Raw genomic sequence first — 21733 nt, 5'->3', positions numbered from 1 at the left:
AACATTATACGTATCCCAAGATCTATGTACAATTTTGATTCTTTGTAACCTTTACACAAAGGAAACATTACAATCTCAAGATAAAGACAAAGAAAATTCCCTGAGACACTAAAAGATTTAGATAAAATAGGGATGTTGTTATAAGTACAAGGTGTAATCACTCGATACATTGCCTACCGATATAAGCAAGGACAAAATATATGAAGTAGAATGACCAGTTAGATTTTACGGGTAAAAACTACCTCAAAATACTGCAAGAAAATGTAACACCTACAGCCATCCTTAAGATGTCATTTACTGTGCAGCTACCAGTTTCATCGCTTCAATGCACCATCTTCAGGCCTTAGTTGGTGCTGAAGGGGTTATCACAATCCATATGTATGATGCATCAGTGGCCAACATAACTGCTCTATGGAAACTATCTGTAACTGTGATACCATCTCTCCAACTTTCTCAACATGAGTTGACAGATGATGATTGGAGAGACGATATCACAGTTAACAGATAGTCTGCGTAAACCAGTTATGTCGGTCACTGACATTACATATATATGGAGTTGACAGTTGATGGTTCGAGAGATGACATCACAGTTAAAGACAGTCTGCATAAACCAGTTATGTTGGCCACTGATGAATCTTATATATTGATGGTGATAATCCCTTCAGCATCAACTAAGGCCTGGAAATGGTGCACTGAAGTGCTGAAACTGGTAGTTACACAATAAAAGACGTCATAAGGAGAACTGTAGGTGTTTAATTTCTTACAATAGTGAAGGGCCGTTGTCCCCCAGACCTCCAGTCAAAAGTATAGACACACAAAAATATTTCTTTATGTAATGTAACTGCAACTTTTTGGCTTTTAGCTTCTTTTGTTGGGCTTAAAAAACAACACTTTTAAAAAAATATGTAATTAAATGCTGTAGCCTACTTGGCACTCAGGAATGCTAGTTCTGCAAGGTTTGCAGGAGAGCTTCTGTAAAGTTTGGAAGGTAGGAGACGAGGTACTGGCAGAAGTAAAGCTGTGAGGACGTGTCTTGAGTCATGCTTGGGTAGCTCAGATGGTAGAGCACTTGCCCGTGAAAGGCAAAGGTCCTGAGTTCAAGTCTCAGTCCGGCACACAGTTTTAATCTGCCAGGAAGTTTCATATCAGCACACACACACTGCTGCAGAGTGAAAATCTCATTCAAGTATTTTATTGTCATTCTGGGGAAAGAAGAGAACTTATCAGTTGAAAGAAGAACACTTACCAAACCCTCTTTCATTCACATATCTCTTCCCCTGCACTACTACTTGCTTTGATCCACTTTAACCTTTCTAAGTCACCCCCTTTCACATCTATATATCAAAGGAATTGCTGATCTAAGTACACCTCTCCACAGAAAATTCCAACACCACTATTTTTAACAATTCTACAATATTTTGAACCTTATTTATATTAAGTCACCTGGTTTCATTCTGAATTATCCGAGATCCAAATATCCTTTTCAGTTCATTGTTTGGATTCAAATTTTTCCGTCTAACCTCCAGCAATGGTCTCATCTGGTCACTTTTTCCGTCTTTGTTTGTGACACTAACAATATCAGTATTTTCTCCTGGCATAAGCTGTTCAACTAAAACCTAGGAAAGAAAGTAAGATGATTTAATTATTACCAATGAAAACAATGTTTGCATACAGGTGACCTCAAATTTATTTAGATTTCATTTCAAGGAAATAATGCTTTAAACTAGATAGCACGAAATATATCATTGCTATTTGAATTGGAACAAATGGAATAACTATAATCTATTCATACAATGCACTCTAAGATGTAAATAAGTTTCAATTTTTGGAACTGCAAACATAAGATGGCCTGAATTGTAACACATACACTTTAAATTTAACTATCTACCATATATTAAGTTGCTTTAACAGGAAGTGTGATCACAACAAAATAAACTAATTATGTACTCCCGTATTACGTAGAAATAAACTAATTCATTCTGCACTGTTTTCATTTTTTTTAGGAAACTGTGTGCAAGGAGATAATACTTACAGAATACAGAGTCATGTTTTGAGAATTATTTCTGGGATTAGTTCAAGAGTTCAATAATGTTGTACACAGACCTCTTTACACAGCTAGAGATGGTGTATTGACAATGTGTGTGTGTGTGTGTGTGTGTGTGTGTGTGTGTGTGTGTGTTTTTCCACTGATCAGTGAGCTCTGTTCCCGTAAATATGCTTCTTGTTTAAAAAGTAATATTAAGCACCATCATAACATTCCAGAACTCTAAAAAATCTCCACAAAGCTTTCGACGGCTATCAAAGGAGTAACATATGTAGGTTCAATATTACAAAAAGGAAGTAGCGGAGATGCTGAGTCGCAGATAAGCACAACAAAAGGACTGGCACAAATAAAGCCTTTGGCCAGTAAAGCATTTGTCAGAAGTACGTGGTGCACAGTGAAGTGCTGCTGGAGAATGGACAGGGAAGAGGTGGGGAGAGGGTAGGGCAGCTATGTGCAGTTGGGATGTTAAGCGGAGGGCAGGTGAGAGGTTGGAGGGTGGGGGGGAAGGGGGGCGGAGGGGGGGGGAGAGGGGGGGGAGGTATCGGATAAGGAGCGAAATAAAAAGACTGGGTGTGATGGTGGAATGAGGGCTGTGTAGTGCTGGAATGATGATGAAGAAGATGATGATAACATAAACACCCAGTCCCCAAGCAGAGAAATTCCCCAACCTGGCTGTGAATCAAACCCAGGACCCCATGATCCAGAAGCAGCAATTCTAACCACTAGACCATGAGCTGCAGACTGTAGTGCTGGAATGGGAACAGGGAAGGGGCTGGATGGGTGAGGACAATGGCTAACGAAGGTTGAGGCCTGACCTTATCTTTTATCTTATTTTTTAAACTCTGGGCAGTCTGCTGAACATTGGAAGTGGTGTTCCACATAATTTACACACAAAGGTGATTGTTCATGAGGATGACATTCGTGTGAAGTGCTTCCACAATTTCCAAATTTTGGGTCTACTGAGCAGTGGGATGACATGTTCAAAGTGTAAACAATGGAAATGTCTCATGGGTGGAGGGATGTAAGGTTTCACATCACTTCTATACATCACAACTTTAATTTTTTTTTTGTGGGAGAACATTTCCTACAGAAATAAAGAAGAAAGCACCTGTATCCTCATAGCTCTCCGTATGATGAGAGTGTAAGGTCTATGTGAAAGATAACTCCCTGCACGATAGTTAAAGTTTATGTGAAGTAACAGTCACTAGTACCTTAGCATGTCTTTTACATGCCTGAAATGCCTGAGATTGTGCAGCAGAGGATGCTGTAACCAACAGTGACCCATTTAGCAATTTTCCTTATAAGACAACTTCTCTACATTTGTCTTCTATTTGTGGTGTCTTTACCTAGATTTAGTAGAACTCTAGAACAATTTTAAGTAGCCACACTGTAGCATTGTGTCAAGCTGCCGTGGGACAATAAGCATAGTGTGGCAGCATGTGTATCAGAATAACGAGTACGCGAAAGGATCGCGAAACAGACTTGCTATACTCAGCAGAAAATTGAACTGTGCACCAGGAACAGACGGAGAGGGCAGGACGGTGACACCACTCCTGGGCAAGACTTGTTACAAGCTCTGTGACCTGGTGTGGAGTTTTAGTGTAGCAAGTGCGCGCTAGAGTCATAGAAATAATAGATTTTGAGGTTGAGGTATTTGGAGTCCAGCAGCACCACCACTACCACGACACCTGGGCTACGCCAGACAATGAGATTACTGGGTATCTCCACCTGCATTCATGGGTTCAAGACAGTGTCATGCCTGCCAACTCCTGCACTGAGTCTCCTTGTGCGAACTGGCATCACGGCGCCACTGACTTCGTACGTGCCTACCGCCATCTTACAACTACCAGGGGGCTAAAGGTCATGTCCCACGTATGGCAGTCTTCCTTCAGCTCCACAGTGGACATCATCGGACCTGAGCCACATAAGCATGGACATTCACCACTGTAGAATGTCGTCATAGCACAAACTCCATCTAACATCAGCATCACAGGGTGCTGACGCTCTTCCTTCTCACCAGGATGGAAGCAGCTGGCCAAGAGCCTTTCCTGGCCTGAGTCACTGGATTGGGGTGTGTTTGCCTCTCATTTATAATTTCACGATGAGTATCTGAAGTTAACGAGATATTGTTTCTTGGTCATGGCTGTATTTACTGGGCCCCATCAGCCCACAACCACATCACTCACACTACGAGCACCACCGGTGCTCTTAATATTTGTCCCATGAAAAATAATGGGTTCATCACTGTAGAAATTCCATCTGTTCTAGAACACACCAAGTATTGGGTAAATTGTTTCATTGTTAGTCTCCTGGATTGCTCTCCTTCCCACGGAGTAGCCAGGATGGGGAGAGCAGCTGGATTGCAACTATCTGTGTTGAAATCTGCTGAGACTGCCAGATCAGTATGGTTATTACGTTGATGTTGTTTGATGCACCTCATACGTGAAATATCTGCCCTGATGGCACGTACCCCAATCAAGGGCTCTCTCCCATGGGCACCATCCAGCTGCAGCAAAGATGTCTGACATGAATGACACCTGTGTTGTCAGGAGGTTCCACTGGCTACTGAGTTGGCTTTCACGCCAATGTATGAGCCTAAATAATTATTGTGGGCAGACGATCTTTTTTAATGTCGTTGGTGCTATTTAAGATGTTTTTCCCCAGTCAGTTTACACCACAGGAAAAAGTTTTGAGAATTGAGGTCTAACTCAGAAAGGTACCAAAAATTACTTAACCCAAAACGCTGATGTACATGAAAGTGTAAAGTATAAATGAAAGAAAGCAGAACCTAGAGATACTGACGGATCACCATCAAAGACTGGCAACATGTGTAAGAAAGTAACAGAAGTATGAATAGTTGGAGGATTGTAGAACAAGAAAGGAAGTAGGTCCTGCAATAACTTGGGGGACTGTGCTCGCCATGCGCATACTCACAACAGAGTTGTGAACCCTGTGAGAGGATGAAACTGTTTGGATAAGACTGGATTTATGGCAGTAATCAGCAACTGTAACACTCCAAGAAAGCTTCGGAGACATGTTGCACCAAAATGGGCTTTGTTACGCCATATTCATGCAATCACTGACTGCACATCCATGGTAGTTAAAAAAAAAAAAAAGAAAGACAGAGAGAGAGAGAGAGAGAGAGAGAGAGAGAGAGAGAGAGAGAGAGAGAGAACGCACAACTGAAAATGGAACTTATAAAGACTTGCAAAGTGCACATTTTGTCCAATATAGGTTCATGTTAACAGTTTAAGGATTTATACAAGGTATGGTCTTCTCCTAAATAACTTGAAAATAAGAGGTGGTTCACCCTAGTATTAGGAGGAGTATAATCGGTTAAGTTGGGAGCACACATAATTCCTGCTGGGATAACTCTTGTTCAAAAGTGACTCTTCTGACACACCTCCCTGGACTAATTTCATAAGTACAGTTAACAACATTCATTCAGTAGCTGATGAGAAGATAGAATGTACAGTATACCACAAGTAATTGAGCAGAACATAATGCAATCTCAACATTTTTGAAATGGTAACTAATCTTGATTTCTTGTAACATTGCTATGACATTTCTTCATTTGAAATACATGTTGTTTGATTTCTTTTTCAGGTCTACCTTGCAGGCTTCCATTTCATTCCAAAAGGTAACATTTGTTTTAAATGGACTTAATTTTTTTTAAATATTGTAGTGAAAAAAATGTTTGAATGTAAACATTTGAATTTATGTAGATGACAAAAATTCCTGTCAAACTAGGATTCAAATCCAGATATCCACATGGCACTACCTTTTAATTAATATTACCTTTTGTGGATGCCCCAAACTGACTCATTACATAATTAATGTTTCTCTCGTGTTACTTCAAAAAATCCCAGGAGAGATGTAGGAAGAGTACCACTGGGTGAATTGATTTAATGGAGAAGTCAATCTGTACCAGACCCCCTGGGAACTCAATATACACAGAAACATTTAAATTAAAGAAATACAGTTATGACAGCTGCAATAATGAACTGATTTCACCAGTTTCTTTGATTTCAATGTTTCTGTGGATACTGAAATTCGTAGGCCTGTGCTACAGCCCTGCCCCTCCGACAATATTCTCTTTGTTAGACAACTTTCACATAAGCCAGTAAAGAAGGGTGTCCAGTGATTGATCATTTTCAAATTCAAAGATTTTCAAGGCAAATTTTTTCCATGTTACTTTTTTATTAAATTTGAGACTAAAACATCTTTTTTTTTTTAACTTTATATTGATAACTGTTAGAATGTGCATAATTGATTACAAGTTATTTCTTTAGTGGTATAAAACCACAAATACAAATTAAAATAGTTTTAAAACATTAAATACTATATATTATGTAAACGTAACAATGAAAATAATCAATTATTGACAATATAATGAGCCAGAAGCTCCTTCTTCTTGCAGAAGAACTGAAGGGGAAGGAAGAGGTATGAAGGAAAAGGACTGGAGATGTTTAGGGAAGGGGATACTGTTCATAAAAGTCACCCAAGAACCCCAGGTCAGGGGAGACTCACGAGACGGGATGAGAAAGAAAGACTGATTGTTGGGGACTGCACCGGATGAGATTTGAAAACCTGAGAGCTTAAAGTTTGAAGACAGGGAAAAATGCAAGACAGAGATTACTAATAAAACATCATGCATGAGTGAATACGATTGAAAAGCTAAGTGTAACAGAGGTGGGAGGGGGGATGGCAAAAAATAGACAGGTCAGAAAATGAAATATGTAGAAAACTAAAATGGAGTGAAGAAATGTTGGGATGGAAGGAATTAATATAAATTAAGGTCGGGTAGGTGGTGAGAACAAAGGACATGTTTTAGTGCTAGTTTCCACCTGCAGAGTTTTGAGGAAGTGGTGTCTGGAGAAAAATCCAGATGGTGCACACGGTAAAACATGCACCGAGGTCATGACTGTCATGTTGTACAGCATGCTCTGCAAAAGGATATTGTGTGTTGCATATATACACCTTCAGTCCATGCCCACTCATCCTGTCTGATAACTGGGTGGTAGTCGTGCCGATGTAAAAGTCAGAACAATGTTTACATAACAGCTGATATATGACGTGTCATTTCACAGATAGCTCTCCCTTCGATAGTATATGTTATGCCAATTACAGGGCTGGAATAGATGCCAAATAGGAAGGTGCAAAGGACAAGTCTTGCTGTGGGGACTGTCACAGGGGTAGGAGCCATTGGGTAGGGAGATGGGTGCAGAAGGAGCATAGTGTCTGACAAGAATATTGCAGAGATTGAGAGGATGATTAAATGCTACTCTAGGTTGGGTGGGCAAAATCTCAGACAGAATGGATCTCATTTCAGGGCATGATTTTAGAAAGTCATAGACTTGTCGAAGTAGCTGATTAATACATTCAAGACCAGGATAATACTGGATGACAAGTGGTGTGCTCCGAAGTTGATTTTTTGGAGGGATAAGCAGTAATACGATAATGTGTTGGCACGGGAAATCTGCTTTTGGACTAGGCTGTTGGGATAATTACGTCCAGTGAACGCTGAAGTGAGAGTTGTGGTGTATTGCTGTAAAGAGTCTGCATCTGAACAAATATGTTTGCCTCAAATGCCAAAGCTGTATGGTAGGGACCGTTTGATACGGAAAAGTTGGCAACTGTCAAAATGTAAGGTACTGCTGTTTGTTAGTCTGTCTAATGTGGACAGAAGTGTGTAACTGGCCTTCATTGAGGATGAGATCAACATCAAGGAAAATAGCATGGGATTCGGAATAGGACCATGAGATATTTAATTGGGAAAAAGAATTTTAACAGTTCAGCCTTATCATGAGTCCCTATAACAAAGACGTCATCAATGTATCTAAACCAAACCAGAGGCCGAAGGCTTATAGATCCCAGGAAAGCCCCCTCGAAGCTACCCATGAAAAGGTTGGTTTAAGGAGCCATCCGGGTTCCCACGGCCGTACCCCTAATCTGTTTGTATCACCCAAAGGTGAAATATTTGTTGGTAAGTATAAAGCTGATCAACAAGGACATCATAGCTCTGGAATCAGGTGTGTGTTGACAGGAAATGTTCAGCAACAAACAGACCATGTATGTGAGGCATGTTGGTATAGAGGGAGATGGCATCAATGGTGACAAGCAGGGTACGTGGTGAGAGTGGGGCAGACATGGATTTCAGACAATCTAGGAAATGGTTGGTACCTTTAATAAAGGAGGGATGTCTTTGTACTATGGGTTGCAGATGTTGATCAACTAAGGCAGATATAAGTTCAGTGGGAGCTTTGAAGCCAGCAACTATAGGATGGCCAGGATGACTGTATTTGTCGCTCTTACGTAGAAGGTGAGGGTGCGTCGTTTTGGTGGGGTAAGAAGTTCTATGGACTGAGGTGTAAGTCATTGAGAGGGAACTGAGGCTTTTAGCAGGGACTGCAGGTCAGTTTCAACCACAGGGATGGGATCCTGATGGCAGATGCTGTATGTGGAGGTGTCAAACATCTGGCATAGACATTCACCAACATATTCCTGTCAGTCAAGTGCCACAGTGGTAGATCCTTTGTATGCTGGGAGGACAATGATGGAGTCATCGGCTTTTAGGGAATTTAGAGCTTGGAGTTCTGCAGAGGACAAGTTAGGGTCATATTGTAGGGACCTGAGGAAAGGTTGTGAAGCAATGCTGGATGTGAAGAATTCTTGGAAGCCTTGTAAGGAATGATTCTGAGGCACTGGTGGTGGATCAAGTTGGGATCGTGGTCAGAACTGTTCACGGCAGGGTTCAATATCAGGTTTGCTGTTGGAGAGATTTTGAGATTGGGTTGCAAAGTGATACTTCCAGTTGACATTACGTGTAAAGGAACATAGGTTTTTCACCAAAGCAGCACAGTTAAATGCAGGTTTAGGGCTGAAAATGATACCCTTGGATAATACAGGTAATTCAGGAGGGGAGAATGCTTCGGGCAAAAGGTTGAGAACACTGTACTGTTGTGACTGTTTCTTGTGATCATGAGTTATTGCTGGTCTGGGAAGCAGTGGTGAAGGCTGTGGGGTGTTAAGGAGCTTGGCCAAGCACATTTTGTAGGAGAGAGTCGGTTGGTTGGCTGGTTGACTTAAAACAGGGGGGAAGAGACCAAACTGCTAGGTCATCGATTCCTTGTTCCGAATAAAATAATGCCACAAGGGTGAGAACAAAACAAGCGCGACTGACAACACAAAACGGACAAAAAGGAAAAACCACAAGAACGACAGAAGGGTAAGGGTGGTGGTGGTGGTGGTGATGATGATGATGATGATGATGAGTTGGGTTCAGGGGGCACTCAACACTACGGTCATCAGCGCCCTGGAAAAGTCAACATGCAAATCTCATGGGTGGGGACGAAGGCTGTCCCCACATGCAGAGCAGTTTACAACGTACTAAAGTCTGCCGTCCTTCCCCACCAGTTTATGGATGAGGCCTGATAATTCACAAAATTTCACCACTCTGTTAACACTGGTATAGGTATCTGCAAGGACAGTTGGCAGATCTCCAGCGAGACCAAGGGCTGCCCTATTATCAGTATACAGGACACATGTAGCTACAATATGCTAAACTGAAAGTAGCACGCCACAAACTTCACAGAATGGTGGATCATCCCCCCTGGAGGAGGAAGCCATGTGTGAAAGGGCTATCCCTGATGCACAGTCTGGTAAGCAAAACCTCCTTCCAAAGTCACCAAGCTTTTGTGGTCGATTTGAGCGACCACAGTTTGTTGTCCGACATCTGCAACCATTTAGTCTCTCACTGACGCGTGATACATCTGTCAGAAAATGAGATAATGGCATGCAACGGGATGGGACATTGATGGACAGCGCCATCCCAACATGCTTCCCTGGCAGCTTTATCAGCCATGTCGTTACCTTGTATCCCAATGTGGCCAGGTACCCAGCAAAAGATCACCTCCTTGCCATGGTGTTCGAACCGCTGTAAGGAGTCATGGATGAGCTGAGTAAACGGTTCTACCGGATACAGTTGGTGAAGTGCCTGCAGCGCACTAAGAGAGTTGGAACAGACAAGAAAACTCATACGGCGATGACTGTGAACCCTCTCCAGTGCCATCACAATGCCATATAACTCCGCATCATAATTTGTAAATTGTTCTGGAAGACGCACTTTAAAAACCCTATCAGGGAAAACCACAGAACAACCGAGAGCATTCCCCTGCTGGGATCCATCTGTATAAATAACGATAAAACTATGGTACATACTTAAAATAGATGAAAACAACGTTGTAAAAACCATATCTGGAGTACAATTTTTCGGGTACTGTGTCAAGCTAAAAATCACTTTGGGCGTCTGAAGACACCAAGGCGGCAGTGTGTTCCATCCCTGTGCGTCTATTTTCATGCACGAGAGATCCAGAGCCTTGAGGCAGGATGTAGCAAGTATACCAAATGGCTGGGTCGCTTGAGGCCGATTCCTGAACAGTTGTTCGAAGGCGGGTTGGATCACTGAACTTAATGCCAACGACTGAAGTGAAGCTGAGATTTTCAGCACCTGTCGAGCCAAAAGGATATGTCGCCAAATCCAGAGTGGTGGTTCATAAGCCTCTGCACACAGACTCTGAACTGGAATGGTTCGAAAGACTCCAGTCGATATCTGAATGCCCGCATAGTGGACAGCATCTAACATCCGGAGATAGGAAGGACGGGCCAATCCATAGACCACGCTGCCATAGTCTAAGCGTGATCGAACAAATGCCCTATAAAACTGTAGGAGGCGGGACCTGTCAGCTCCCAATGTTTTTCCGCCAAGGCATTTTGAAATGTTCAACAACCAGAAGGGCTTTGTTTGTAGGTCTTTCAGGTGTGAGAGCTATGTTAATTTTGGGTCAAATAATAAACCCAAAAAGCACACTGTGTCTTGAAAAAGTAAAATATGGTCCCCCATTGTAAGCTCTGGTTGGTTAAAACTCCAACAAGCCTGATTAAAATTGACACATACTGTCTTCTCAGGTGAGAACCGAAAACCAGTTGTCTGGGCCCAGGTTTCCAGCCTCCTAATAGTCAGTTGTAGCTGCCTCGTCGTCATCGTAAGATCAGAGGAAGAGTAGAAGATAGCAAAATCATCCACAAACAAAGAGCATTTGACAGGGCTCCTAACTACAGAGGAAATGCCATTGATGATGTTGTTGTGGTCTTCAGTCCTGAGACCGGTTTGATGCAGCTATCCATGCTACTCTATCCTGTGCAAGCTTCTTCATCTCCCAGTACCTACTGCAAGCTACAACCTTCTGAATCTGCTTAGTGTATTCATCCCTTGGTCTCCCTCTACAATTTCTACCCTCCACGCTGCCCTCCAATATTAAATTGGTGATCCCTCAATGTCTCAGAACATGTCCTACCAACCGATCTCTTCTTCTAGTCAAGTTGTGCCACAAACTCCTCTTCTCCACAATTCTATTAAATACCTCCTCATTAGTTACGTGATCTACCCATCTAATCTTCAGCATTCTTCTGTAGCACCACATTTCGAAAGCTTCTATTCTCCTCTTGTCCAAACTATTTATCGTCCATGTTTGACATCCATACACTGCTACACTCCATACAAATACTTTCAGAAACGACTTCCTGACACTTAAATCTATACTCGATGTTAACAAATTTCTCTTCTTCAGAAACGATTTCATTCCCATTGCCAGTCTACATTTTATATCCTCTCTACTTCCACCATCATCAGTTATTTTGCTCCCCAAATAGCAAAACTCCTTTACTACTTTAACTGTCTCATTTCCTAATCTAATTCCCTCAGCATCACCCGGCTTAATTCGACTACATTCCATTATCCTCGTTTTGCTTTTGTTGATGTTCATCTTACACCTTCCTTTCCAAGACACTGTCCATTCCGTTCAACTGCTCTTCCAAGTCCTTTGCTGTCTCTGACTGAATTACAATGTCATCGGCGAACCTCAAAGTTTTTATTTCTTCTTCATGGATTTTTCTTTTGTTTCCTTCACTGCTTGCTCAATATACAGATTGAATACCATTGGGGATAGGCTACAACCCTGTCTCACTCCCTTCCCAACCACTGCTTCCCTTTCGTACCCCTCGACTCATAACTGCCACCTGGTTTCTGTACAAATTGTAAATAGCCTTTCGCTCCCTGTATTTTAGCCCTGCCATCTTCAATGTCATTGATAGCGATGGCAAACAATGTGACACTGAGGACACTGCCCTGAGGCACACCATTCTCCTGAACATAGCAATCAGATATGGCATCGCCAATGTGATAACGAAAATGCCTGTCCTCAAGAAAGAATTGGATCAGAAGCAGCAGGCATCCACGTAGTTCCCATTCATGAAGTTGGCAAAGGATGTGTACCTCCAAATAGTGTCATATGCTTGTTCGAGGTCAAAAATCACACAAACTAAATGGTTTTGGCGTAAGGAGGACTCCTTTATCACTGCCTCCAGTAGAATTAAGTTGTCAAGAGTGGAACGGTAGCGCCTGAAACCACACTGGGAGCGGCTCGGGTAACCTCGGGATTGGAGCAGCCAGACAAGGCAGTGGTTGACCATATGTTCAAGAGTCTTAACCATACAACTAGTAAGGGTGACACTCCGATAACTGTTAGGGGCACTACGGTCCTTACCTGGTTTCCAGAATGGAATTAAGAATGCCTTCTTCCAAGTCATGGGGTACTGTCCATCAAACCAAATCCGATTTAAACAAGAGAGGAGCTGACCTTTCGATTCAGGGCATAGATGACGAAGCATTGTATAATGGATCTCATCAGGTCCTGGAGCAGTGTCTCTGGCTGCAGACAAAGCTGATTCCAGTTCCCACATGGAGAATGGAAGGTTGTAGACTTCTTCATTACGCAAGAAAAAAATTGAGCTACCTCATCTCTGCAGTCCGACGGAATAACCGAACAGCAGGAACTTGTCTGGATGACTTAGTAACAGTAAAGAAGTGTTCAGCTAAAACGTGAGCCATCTCCTCTGGCGTGTCCACCAAGACCCTATTATTTGACAAGGCCGTAAGGGGATGTGACTACCCTTGCCTGAAATCCGACATTGATTCCCAAATGTGCACAGCGGAAGTGGACAGATTAATGGAAATCGTGAATTCCCTCTAGGAAGCCCTCTTTCGTTCTTTGATCACTCGCCTTGCATATGCTCTCGCAGACCTGAAGACATGAAGTTTGTCTGTAGTTGGAAACCGTTTGAAGTTCCGAAGAGCTGTCTATGTGGCTCTGATTGCCAATCGACAGTCGTCACCCACTAAGGTACAGGCCGTCGTCCGAGGTGGTTACTAGACTGCAGATGGACTCTGCAGCAGCCCTTTGGATCTCTTGAGTGCTACGGGCCACCACCTCTTGTGCACAATCCGTTCGTTCAAAAATAGCCTGTCGACTGTACTATAACCAATTTGCCCTTTGTATCGTCCACCTGCATGGTCTCCTGCTGCTCACTGGTAGGCAGCAGACTAATCCATACCGGGAAGTTGTCACTAGAATGTAAATCTGGAGCTACATCCCACTGAACTGCACCTCCAATAGCTGAGGAACAAAAGCAAACATCAATAGCCGAAAAAGACCCTGTGTTCAGAAGGCAGATATCCTCAGAATGGACGAGTCGCTTGATCAGCCGACCACTGGAGCAAGTAATAGCCGACCCACACAGCACATTGTGGGCATTGAAGTCCCCCACAAGAAGGAATGGGTGCAGGAGAGCCTGGAAGAGGTCTGCCAGTGTGTCCGCATCGAAAGTATTGTGGGTGGGTGGGGGGCAGGTACAAAGTACACACTGTGATAGTAAATTGTGAGAAAACTTTCACAGCAATTGCTTGGATGCTCGTGGTAAGCGTGACAGCAGAGGAGTGGTGTCTGTCATCAAGAAAAATACCCACTTCACCTTTAGCTCTGCCTACAGTAGTACTGTCTTTCCTGTATATGTGGTAGCCCCGTAATGTAGGTGTGTCTGTGACTTTAAGATGCGTTTCTTGTAAGCAGATGCAGAAAGGTTTATCCTGGACCAGCAACTGCAATTCTTCCAAATTTGAGTGATATCCATTCAAATTCCACTGCAACACAGAAGTCCCCAAGGCACCCATTGGTTAGCGATGGTGGTTCTTTCCTTTCTCACTTGGAGGTGGTGATTTACAGGGGAGGTCAGGGGGAACGTTAGCCAGTTCCGTGTTCTCTAGTTCTTCCGATTGGAATTCCATATCTTCAAGAGCACAGTCGCCATCAGAAAGGGAGAGCGCTTGTCGATCTGAAGATTTACCTATTGCTTTCTTGGACTTGGAACTACTTTTAGAAGAATGTTTTTCTTTACTGACAGGAGGAGGAGGAGACTGCCTGGGTTGCTGGGATGGCTTAGGTGGCTTCTGAAGTTGGGGTGTGGCATGTGGCTTAGATGGTAAGTGTACTACTGACAGCTTCCGAGCGACATCAGTTGCAAGTGGAGCGTTTCCCCCACAGGTACATTGACAAGTGCATGTGCTCGTGCTTGAATCTGTAGTCTGAGTATGTATGAAGGCATCACACTTAGCTATAGGTGTTTTAAGGGCTGATGCAAAAGAAGTTGCAAAAGCCGGTGGTTGCATGGCTTTGTAAGCCTTTGTAGCTTCACCATACGGTATGAGACTCTGTACTTTCAACTCTTTGACTTTTCTTTTCCTCGTTGTAAACCCCACACTTTCTGCTCCACTCGGGGTGATCCTCAGAGCAGTTAACACATTTCGGAGATTTACAAGAAGTCCCTGACTCATGAGCGAAGCCTCCACAATTGCCACATGTAGCCTTCCCGTTACATCTCACCAAATTTTTTACATTTATAGCAAAGCATGGGGTTAGGAACAAAAGGGTGAACCTTAAGGCGGATATAGCCGGCAAGGATACATTCCAGTAATTCGGGAGTACTAAACGTTACAGTAAATGTTGCCGATTTTTCCAATTTGCCACTGACTCATAATTCTGCACCTCCTTGACGCCCACATTCTTCCATTCTCCATGCAACTCCGCGGACTCCATCTTCATTACATCGGAGCAGGTAATCACGCCCTTGCTATAGTTAAAGGTTATTTGGGTGGAATTAGCAGTTTCCACCAAAAGTGTTCCATTACGTAGTCGTTTGACACTTTTCAGAGACCCAGCAATACCTTCCAATTTCTTGTTAATATAGAAAGGGGATATCTTCTCAAAGCTTCCCCATTTTGCTTGATTACAATGAAAGTTTTATGGCACACTAATGCTCTGTTACTATTATTTGGAGACTTCTTTTCACGAGGACTGACCAACTGAGCTCTCTTTGAGGAGCGAGTATAAGTGTTGCTTGACGGTACACCCATCCTGTCAGGAGTGACAGTTTCAAGAGACAGCTCCATAAGGATCCCACAAGACGCTAGGGAAACAACCATCGACCCAGGCAGAGCCCTGCATGCCTGAGCAAGCCTGATTCAACCGGCGTGCGGCAGATGCCCCAGAGGTTGCGCACTAAAAACTGTTTCACCTCAACAGCCATTCACCTCCTCAGCACGTAGCACACCTTGAGGTTAAGGTTTTTCTTATAGAGGTCCAGGCGGTGAAGCCAAGACCCCCGTTCTCTGAAACACACAACATTCCACTGCTGCGCCGCACGGTGGTCGTTGAAGTATGATCAGAGCTTATGGTGACAGGGGGCTAGTGGCGCTTACCAGTCCCCAGCTCAGGAACCCTGGGGTCGCCAAGCCCATACTCAGCAAACAAATGTTGAGCCCCTGAGAGAGAAGGAAGGGGAACAAACACTTAAATGGACAAAAGGGGACAGGAAAACCACAGAAACGCAAGACATAGGTAGAAGAGATCAAAATAACAAAACCGATTACCATGGCTGGCTGACCATGTGAATAAAAAGGAGAAGGCAGCCACTCTGCAATACATTAAAACCTCCACCCTAAAAACACTAAGGTGGAGGAAACAGAGGGACAAAGGATATGCACTAAAACTTAGATCAAATGATAAAACCCATGGTCACAAATAAAACGTAAAACTAAATCAGCCGATGAGGTGTTGTCAGATAAAATTAGCGGCAGCGAGGCCGATAATCGAAGATTTCGTTGCAGGGCGGTCAAAGTGGAACAGTGCACCAGAATGTGGGCCACTATCAAAGGGGCGCAGCACTGACACTGAGGCGGGTGTTCACGGCGCAGGAGGTAGCCGTGGGTTGCCCAAGCGTGGCCAATGCGGAGCCGGCAGAGAACCACAGAGTCCCTGAGAAAGGCCCACATGGAGGACTGCCACACATTCGTAGTCTCCTTAATGGCACGCAGTTTGTTGCACATACTGAGACTATGCCATTCCGTCTCCCAAAGATGAAAAAGCTGGCGACCTAAAAATGAACGCAGGTCAGTTATTGGAATACCAATCTCCAAAGCATTTTACATGTAGCCTGTTCAGCCACCCTGTCAGTAAGTTCGTTGCCTGGGATTCCAACGTGTCCTGGGGTCCACACAAACACCACTGAATGACCAGACCACTACAGGGCATAGACTGACGCCTGGATGGTCGCTACCAAAGGATGACAAGGGTAGCACTGGTCAATAGCTTGTAGGCTGCTCAAGGAGTCAGTACACAGAAGAAATGACTCCCCAGGGCATGAACGAATGTGCTCAAGAGCACGAGATATAACCACCAGCTCTGCAGTGAAAACACTGCAGCCATCGGACAAGGAAAGCTGTTAAATATGTCCTCCATGGACGTAAGGGAAGCCGGCATGACCACCAGCCATCGAGCCATCGGTGTAAACCACTACATGGCCTCGGTACACATCAAGAATCAAGAGGAAGTGACAGCGGAGAGCCGCGGGGTGAACTGAGTCCTTTAGGCCATATGAAATGTCTGGGCGAAGCCGTGGCCTAGGTGTACACCATGGAGGTGTACACGAATGGACCTCGCGTATAGGTGGTAAAGGCAAGGACTCCAGCGCCAACAGAAGGGATCGGACGTGAACTGCAATTGTAAGACCTGACCTGAGCCACCGATGTGGGAGATGAACTGCCGTGTGTAGGGAAAGGAGATGGTAATTCGCACGCGCAGGAGAACTACAAACGCGTGCAACGTAACTGGCGAGCAGTTGTGCATGCTTGACCTGCAATGGAGGGATTCCAGCCTCTGCCAGGACATTGGTCACCGACTTGTCCTAAAAGCTCCCATCGCTAGTCAAACGCCACACTGGTGCACCGGGTCGAGTAAACGCAACGCTGAGGGCAGACTCCCATAGTCAAGGCAGGATTGAACAAGGGTTCTTTAGAGCTGCAGCAGCGTAGAGTGATCTGCACCCCAGTTGGTGTTGCTCAGGCAGCGGAGGGCACTGAGGTGCTGCCAGCACTTCCACTTAAGCTGACAAAGGTGAGGAAGCTAAGTCAACTGGGAATCGAAAACCAGTCCTAAGAATCGGTATGTCTCAACTACAGTGAGGGGATCGTCAGTACGGTAAAGCTCTGGTTCCGAATGAAGGGTACAGCGCCGACAGAAGTGCATAACACACGACTTTGCAACCGAAAACTGGAAGCCTTGGGCTAAAGCCCATGACTGCGCCTTGTGGATGGCTGCCTGTAGGCGCCACTCAGCAACACCAGCACTGGTGGAGCAGTACAAAATGCAGAAGTCATCCGCATACAGAGAAGGTAACACGGACGGCCCTACAGATGCTACTAGACCATTAATGACCAATAAAAATAGAAGTACACTCAATACAGAGCACTGAAGGTTCAAATGGCTCTGAGCACTATGGGACTTAACTTCCGAGGTAATCAGTCACCTAGAACTTAGAACTACTTAAACTTAACTAACCTAAGGACATCACACACATCCATGCCCAAGGCAGGATTCGAACCTGCAATCATAGCAGTCGCACAGTTCCAGACTGTAGCGCCTAGAACCGCTCGGCCACTCTGACCGGCGAGCACTGAAGGACCCAATGCTCCTAGATATGGGGGAACTATGGCAGGCACCAACTTGGACATGGAAAGTACGACATGACAGGAAATTCTGGATAAAAATCGATAGCGGGCCTGAGAGACCACACTCGTATAATGTGGCAAGGATACGATGTCACAAAATGGTGTCATATGCTTTTCATAAATAAAAAGAGACAGCAACAAGGTGTTCACATCTGGAAAGGCTGTTCGGATTGCAGACTCGAGGGACACAAGATTATCAGTAGTAGAGAGACCCAGGCGAAAACTGCCCCGGCATGGAGCCAGTAGGCCACGTGACTCCAGGACCCAACCCAACTGCCGACACACAATATGTTCCAGCAGATTACAAAGAATGTTGGTGAGGCTGATGGGTCAATAGCTATCCACATCAAGTGGATTTTTGATGGGTTTGAGCACTGGTATGATGGTGCTCTCCCGCCAGTACGATGGAAAGATGCCGTCGCACCAGATCCGGTTGAAGATCACGAGGAGATGTCACTTCTAGTCAAACAACAGATGATTAATCATCTGACTATGGATGCGATCTGGCACAGGAGCTGCATCGGGGCAGTGTGCAAGGGCACTGAGGAGCTCCCACTCTGTAAATGGGGTATTACAGGATTCACTGAGGCAGGTAGTGACAGAGGACTTTCCCTTCCATCCACCATTTGAGAGTGCGAAAGGCTGGTGGTGTAATTCTCCGACCCAGAGGCATGTGCATAGTGCTCGGCAAAGTGCTCGGCAATCGTGTTTGCGTCGGTAGATAACACACCATTTAAAGTAACACCGGGAACTCTTGTTGGGTCTGGTACCCAAAAACTTGTTTGATCTTTGCCCAAACTTGGGAAGGTGACGTATGGCACCCATTGGTCGAGACATATCTCTCCCAACACTCCTGTTTCCATCTTTTGATAAGCTGACGAATGCGGGCATGGAACCGTTTAAAGGCTATGAGATGCTCCAGGGAAGGGTGCCGCTTATACCGCTGTAGAGCTTGCCAACACTCCTTAATTGCTTCAGCAACTTCCGGCCACCACCAAGGGACTGTCTTTCACCGGGGGCACCCTAAAGAACGAGGGATCACGTTTTCTGCTGCAGAAACAACAGCTGTAGTTACCTGCTCAACCACCACATTGTTGTTACCATGTGGGGGATATTCAATGGTGACATAAGAGGTGAACGCATCCCAGTCTGCTTTGTTTAAAGCCCATCTGGGCATCCGTCCATGGGCCTTCTGCCGGGGCAGTGACAGGAAGATGGGGAAGTGGTCACTACCACACAGGTTGCCATGTGCTCTCCAGTGGATAGATGGGAGAAGACCAGGACTGCAAACCTAGAGATCAATGGCTGAATATGTGCCATGTGCCACACTGAAATGTGTGGGGGTTAAGAGGCAGAGGTCAAGTTGTGACTCGAAATTTTCGAAATCTCTGCCTCCGCCAGTAAGCACGATGCCACACCACAAGGGGTTACGAGTGTTAAAATCTCCCAAAAGTAGGAGAGGTTCAGGGAGTTGATCAATCAGTGCAGCCAATGCGTTCAGGGGTATTGCACCATCTGGAAGAAGATATTTGTTGCAGACAATTATTTCCTGCATATTTCTTATCCCGGCAGCCACAGCTTCAAGACAAGTTTGAAGGGGCACAGGTTCACTGCATACGGAGTTCAGGATATAGACAAAAACTCCAACTGACACACTATTATACTCACTATGGGTCTTGTAATATCCCCTATAGCCATGGAGGGCAGGTGTCCGCATTGCCAGGAACCAGGTTCCCTGGAGGGCAATGCAGAAAGCAGGTGTAAAGCTGAAGAGTTGCCACAGCTCAGCCAGGTGGTGGAAAAAACCACCGCAATTCCACTGGAGGATGACGTTATTGTGAGGCTGGGAAAGCATGTAAAGTGCACAAGGAGGCAGGTAATGCCTCAGGGTCACATGCTGCTACCAATTGAGTACGTTTGTTACCATTTATATGGCGGATGAAGCATCAGCGAGATACAAGCCCGCAGGGGACACTAAGATCTCCACTGCATCCTCAGATGCGGAATTGGTATGGAGTGGTGGAGTTGAGGCCAACAGAGGGTCCTTTTTCTTATCAGACTTTTTTGGTTGCTTGCCTTCTCACTTCTCTTTAGGGGCTTGCTGGGAGGACTTCCCTGAAGTAGCTTCAGGCACGGAGGAAGGCCGTGAAGCTCTTCATCCAGCAGCTTTGGCTCCTTGAGTCACTGGCGAGTGTCTGCCGTGGCATTAGTGGAGGCCTTGGGGGAGAGGGCCCCAATGGACCCCTTCCGCATCAGAGGAGTCAGAGGAGGCTGGTGCTTCTCCAGCAGGGGCGAGGGGACCGATGTCCCCTGTGTTTGGGGGGAGGGCATGCTACTGAAGTAGGTGCTTTGGGAGCAACGGAGGAACATTTGCCCCATACCAACAAGGGGTGGACGTATTCTGGTGGCCCAGAGGGCCCAATATTCATGGCACAGAGTGAGGAACCACTGGCACTTGGGACAGCGATGGTGACGTAGCTGCAGCATATGTCGACATCAATCGAATGGGGTGTAATCTTTCAAATTTACATTTAGCCTCTGTGTAAGTCAACCGGTCCACGGTCTTGTACTCCATGATTTTCTGCTAGTTTGGGAGTACTGGGCAGTCTGGCGAGCAGGGGGAGTGGTGCTCTCCACATTTGATGCAAGTGGGAGGAGGCATACATGGAGTATCTGGGTGCAGTGGACGTCTGCAGTCTTGAAATGTGGCACTGGAAGTGCAGCAGGAAGACATGTGCCAGAACTTACAGCACTTAAAGCACCGTATAGGGGGAGGGACGTATGGTTTAACGTCACAGCGGTAAACCATCACCTTGACCTTTTCAGGCAATGAATCACCCTCAAAGGTCAAGATGAAGGCACCGGTAACAACCCTGTTGTCATCGGATCCTCTGTAAACGCAGCAGATGAAATGAACACTCCGCCATTCTAAACTGGTGCGGAGCTCGTTTTTAGACTGCAAGAGGAGATCGTGATGGAAAATGATCCCCTGGATGATGATGATGATGATGATGATGATGATGATGATATTTGGGTTGAAGGGGTGCTCGACATCATGGTCATCAGCATCTTGACGAAAAGACAACATGCAAATCTCATGGGAGAGGACGAAGGCTGTCCCACAAGCGGAGCAGTTTATAATGTATTATAGTCTGCTGCCCTTCCCTACCAATTTAGTGATGAGGCCTGACAGTTCACAAAATTTCACCACTCTTAACACTGGTGGGCAAATCTACAGCGAGACCAAGGGCTGCCCTAATATCAGTATAGAGGACACACCTAGCCACAATATGCTGAACTGAAAGCAGCATGCCAGAAACTTCACAGAGGGGTGGGCCCTCCCGCCGGAGGAGGAAGCCATGTGTGAAAGGGCTATCCCTGATGCACAGTCTGGTAAGCAAAACCTCCCACCAGTGGCGAAGCTGACATGAAGTCTGCCAAGCCTTTGTGGTCGATTTGAGAGACCGCAGTTTGTTGTCTGTCACCTGCAACCATACAGTCTCCCACTGACACATGATGCATCTGTCAGAAAATGAGATAATGGCATGCAATGGGATGGGACACTGATGGACAGCACCATCCCAACATGCTTCCTTGGCAGCTTTGCCAGCCATGCCGCTACCCTGTATCCCAATGTGGCCAGGTACCCAGCAAAAGATCACCTCCTTGCCATGGTGTTCAAACCGCTGTAAGGAGTCATGGATGAGCTGAGTAAACGGTTCTACCGGATA

The 21733-nt window shown here is 45.1% G+C and overlaps 1 protein-coding gene across 1 annotated transcript in view; it reads right to left on the bottom strand.

Moving 5' to 3' along the window:
• LOC126482358 (transcription factor 25) overlaps positions 1 to 21733 on the bottom strand; it is a 137004-nt gene that overhangs the window by 96337 nt on the left and 18934 nt on the right. Inside the window, 1 exon segment of the mRNA XM_050106438.1 lies at positions 1444 to 1616. Coding sequence (XP_049962395.1) covers positions 1444 to 1616 — 173 coding nt within the window.

The sequence above is a fragment of the Schistocerca serialis genome, chromosome 5 (assembly GCF_023864345.2).
Source record: "Schistocerca serialis cubense isolate TAMUIC-IGC-003099 chromosome 5, iqSchSeri2.2, whole genome shotgun sequence".
NCBI classification, from domain to species: Eukaryota; Metazoa; Arthropoda; class Insecta; order Orthoptera; family Acrididae; genus Schistocerca; species Schistocerca serialis.
This window is presented reverse-complemented; position numbering and strand designations above follow the sequence as displayed.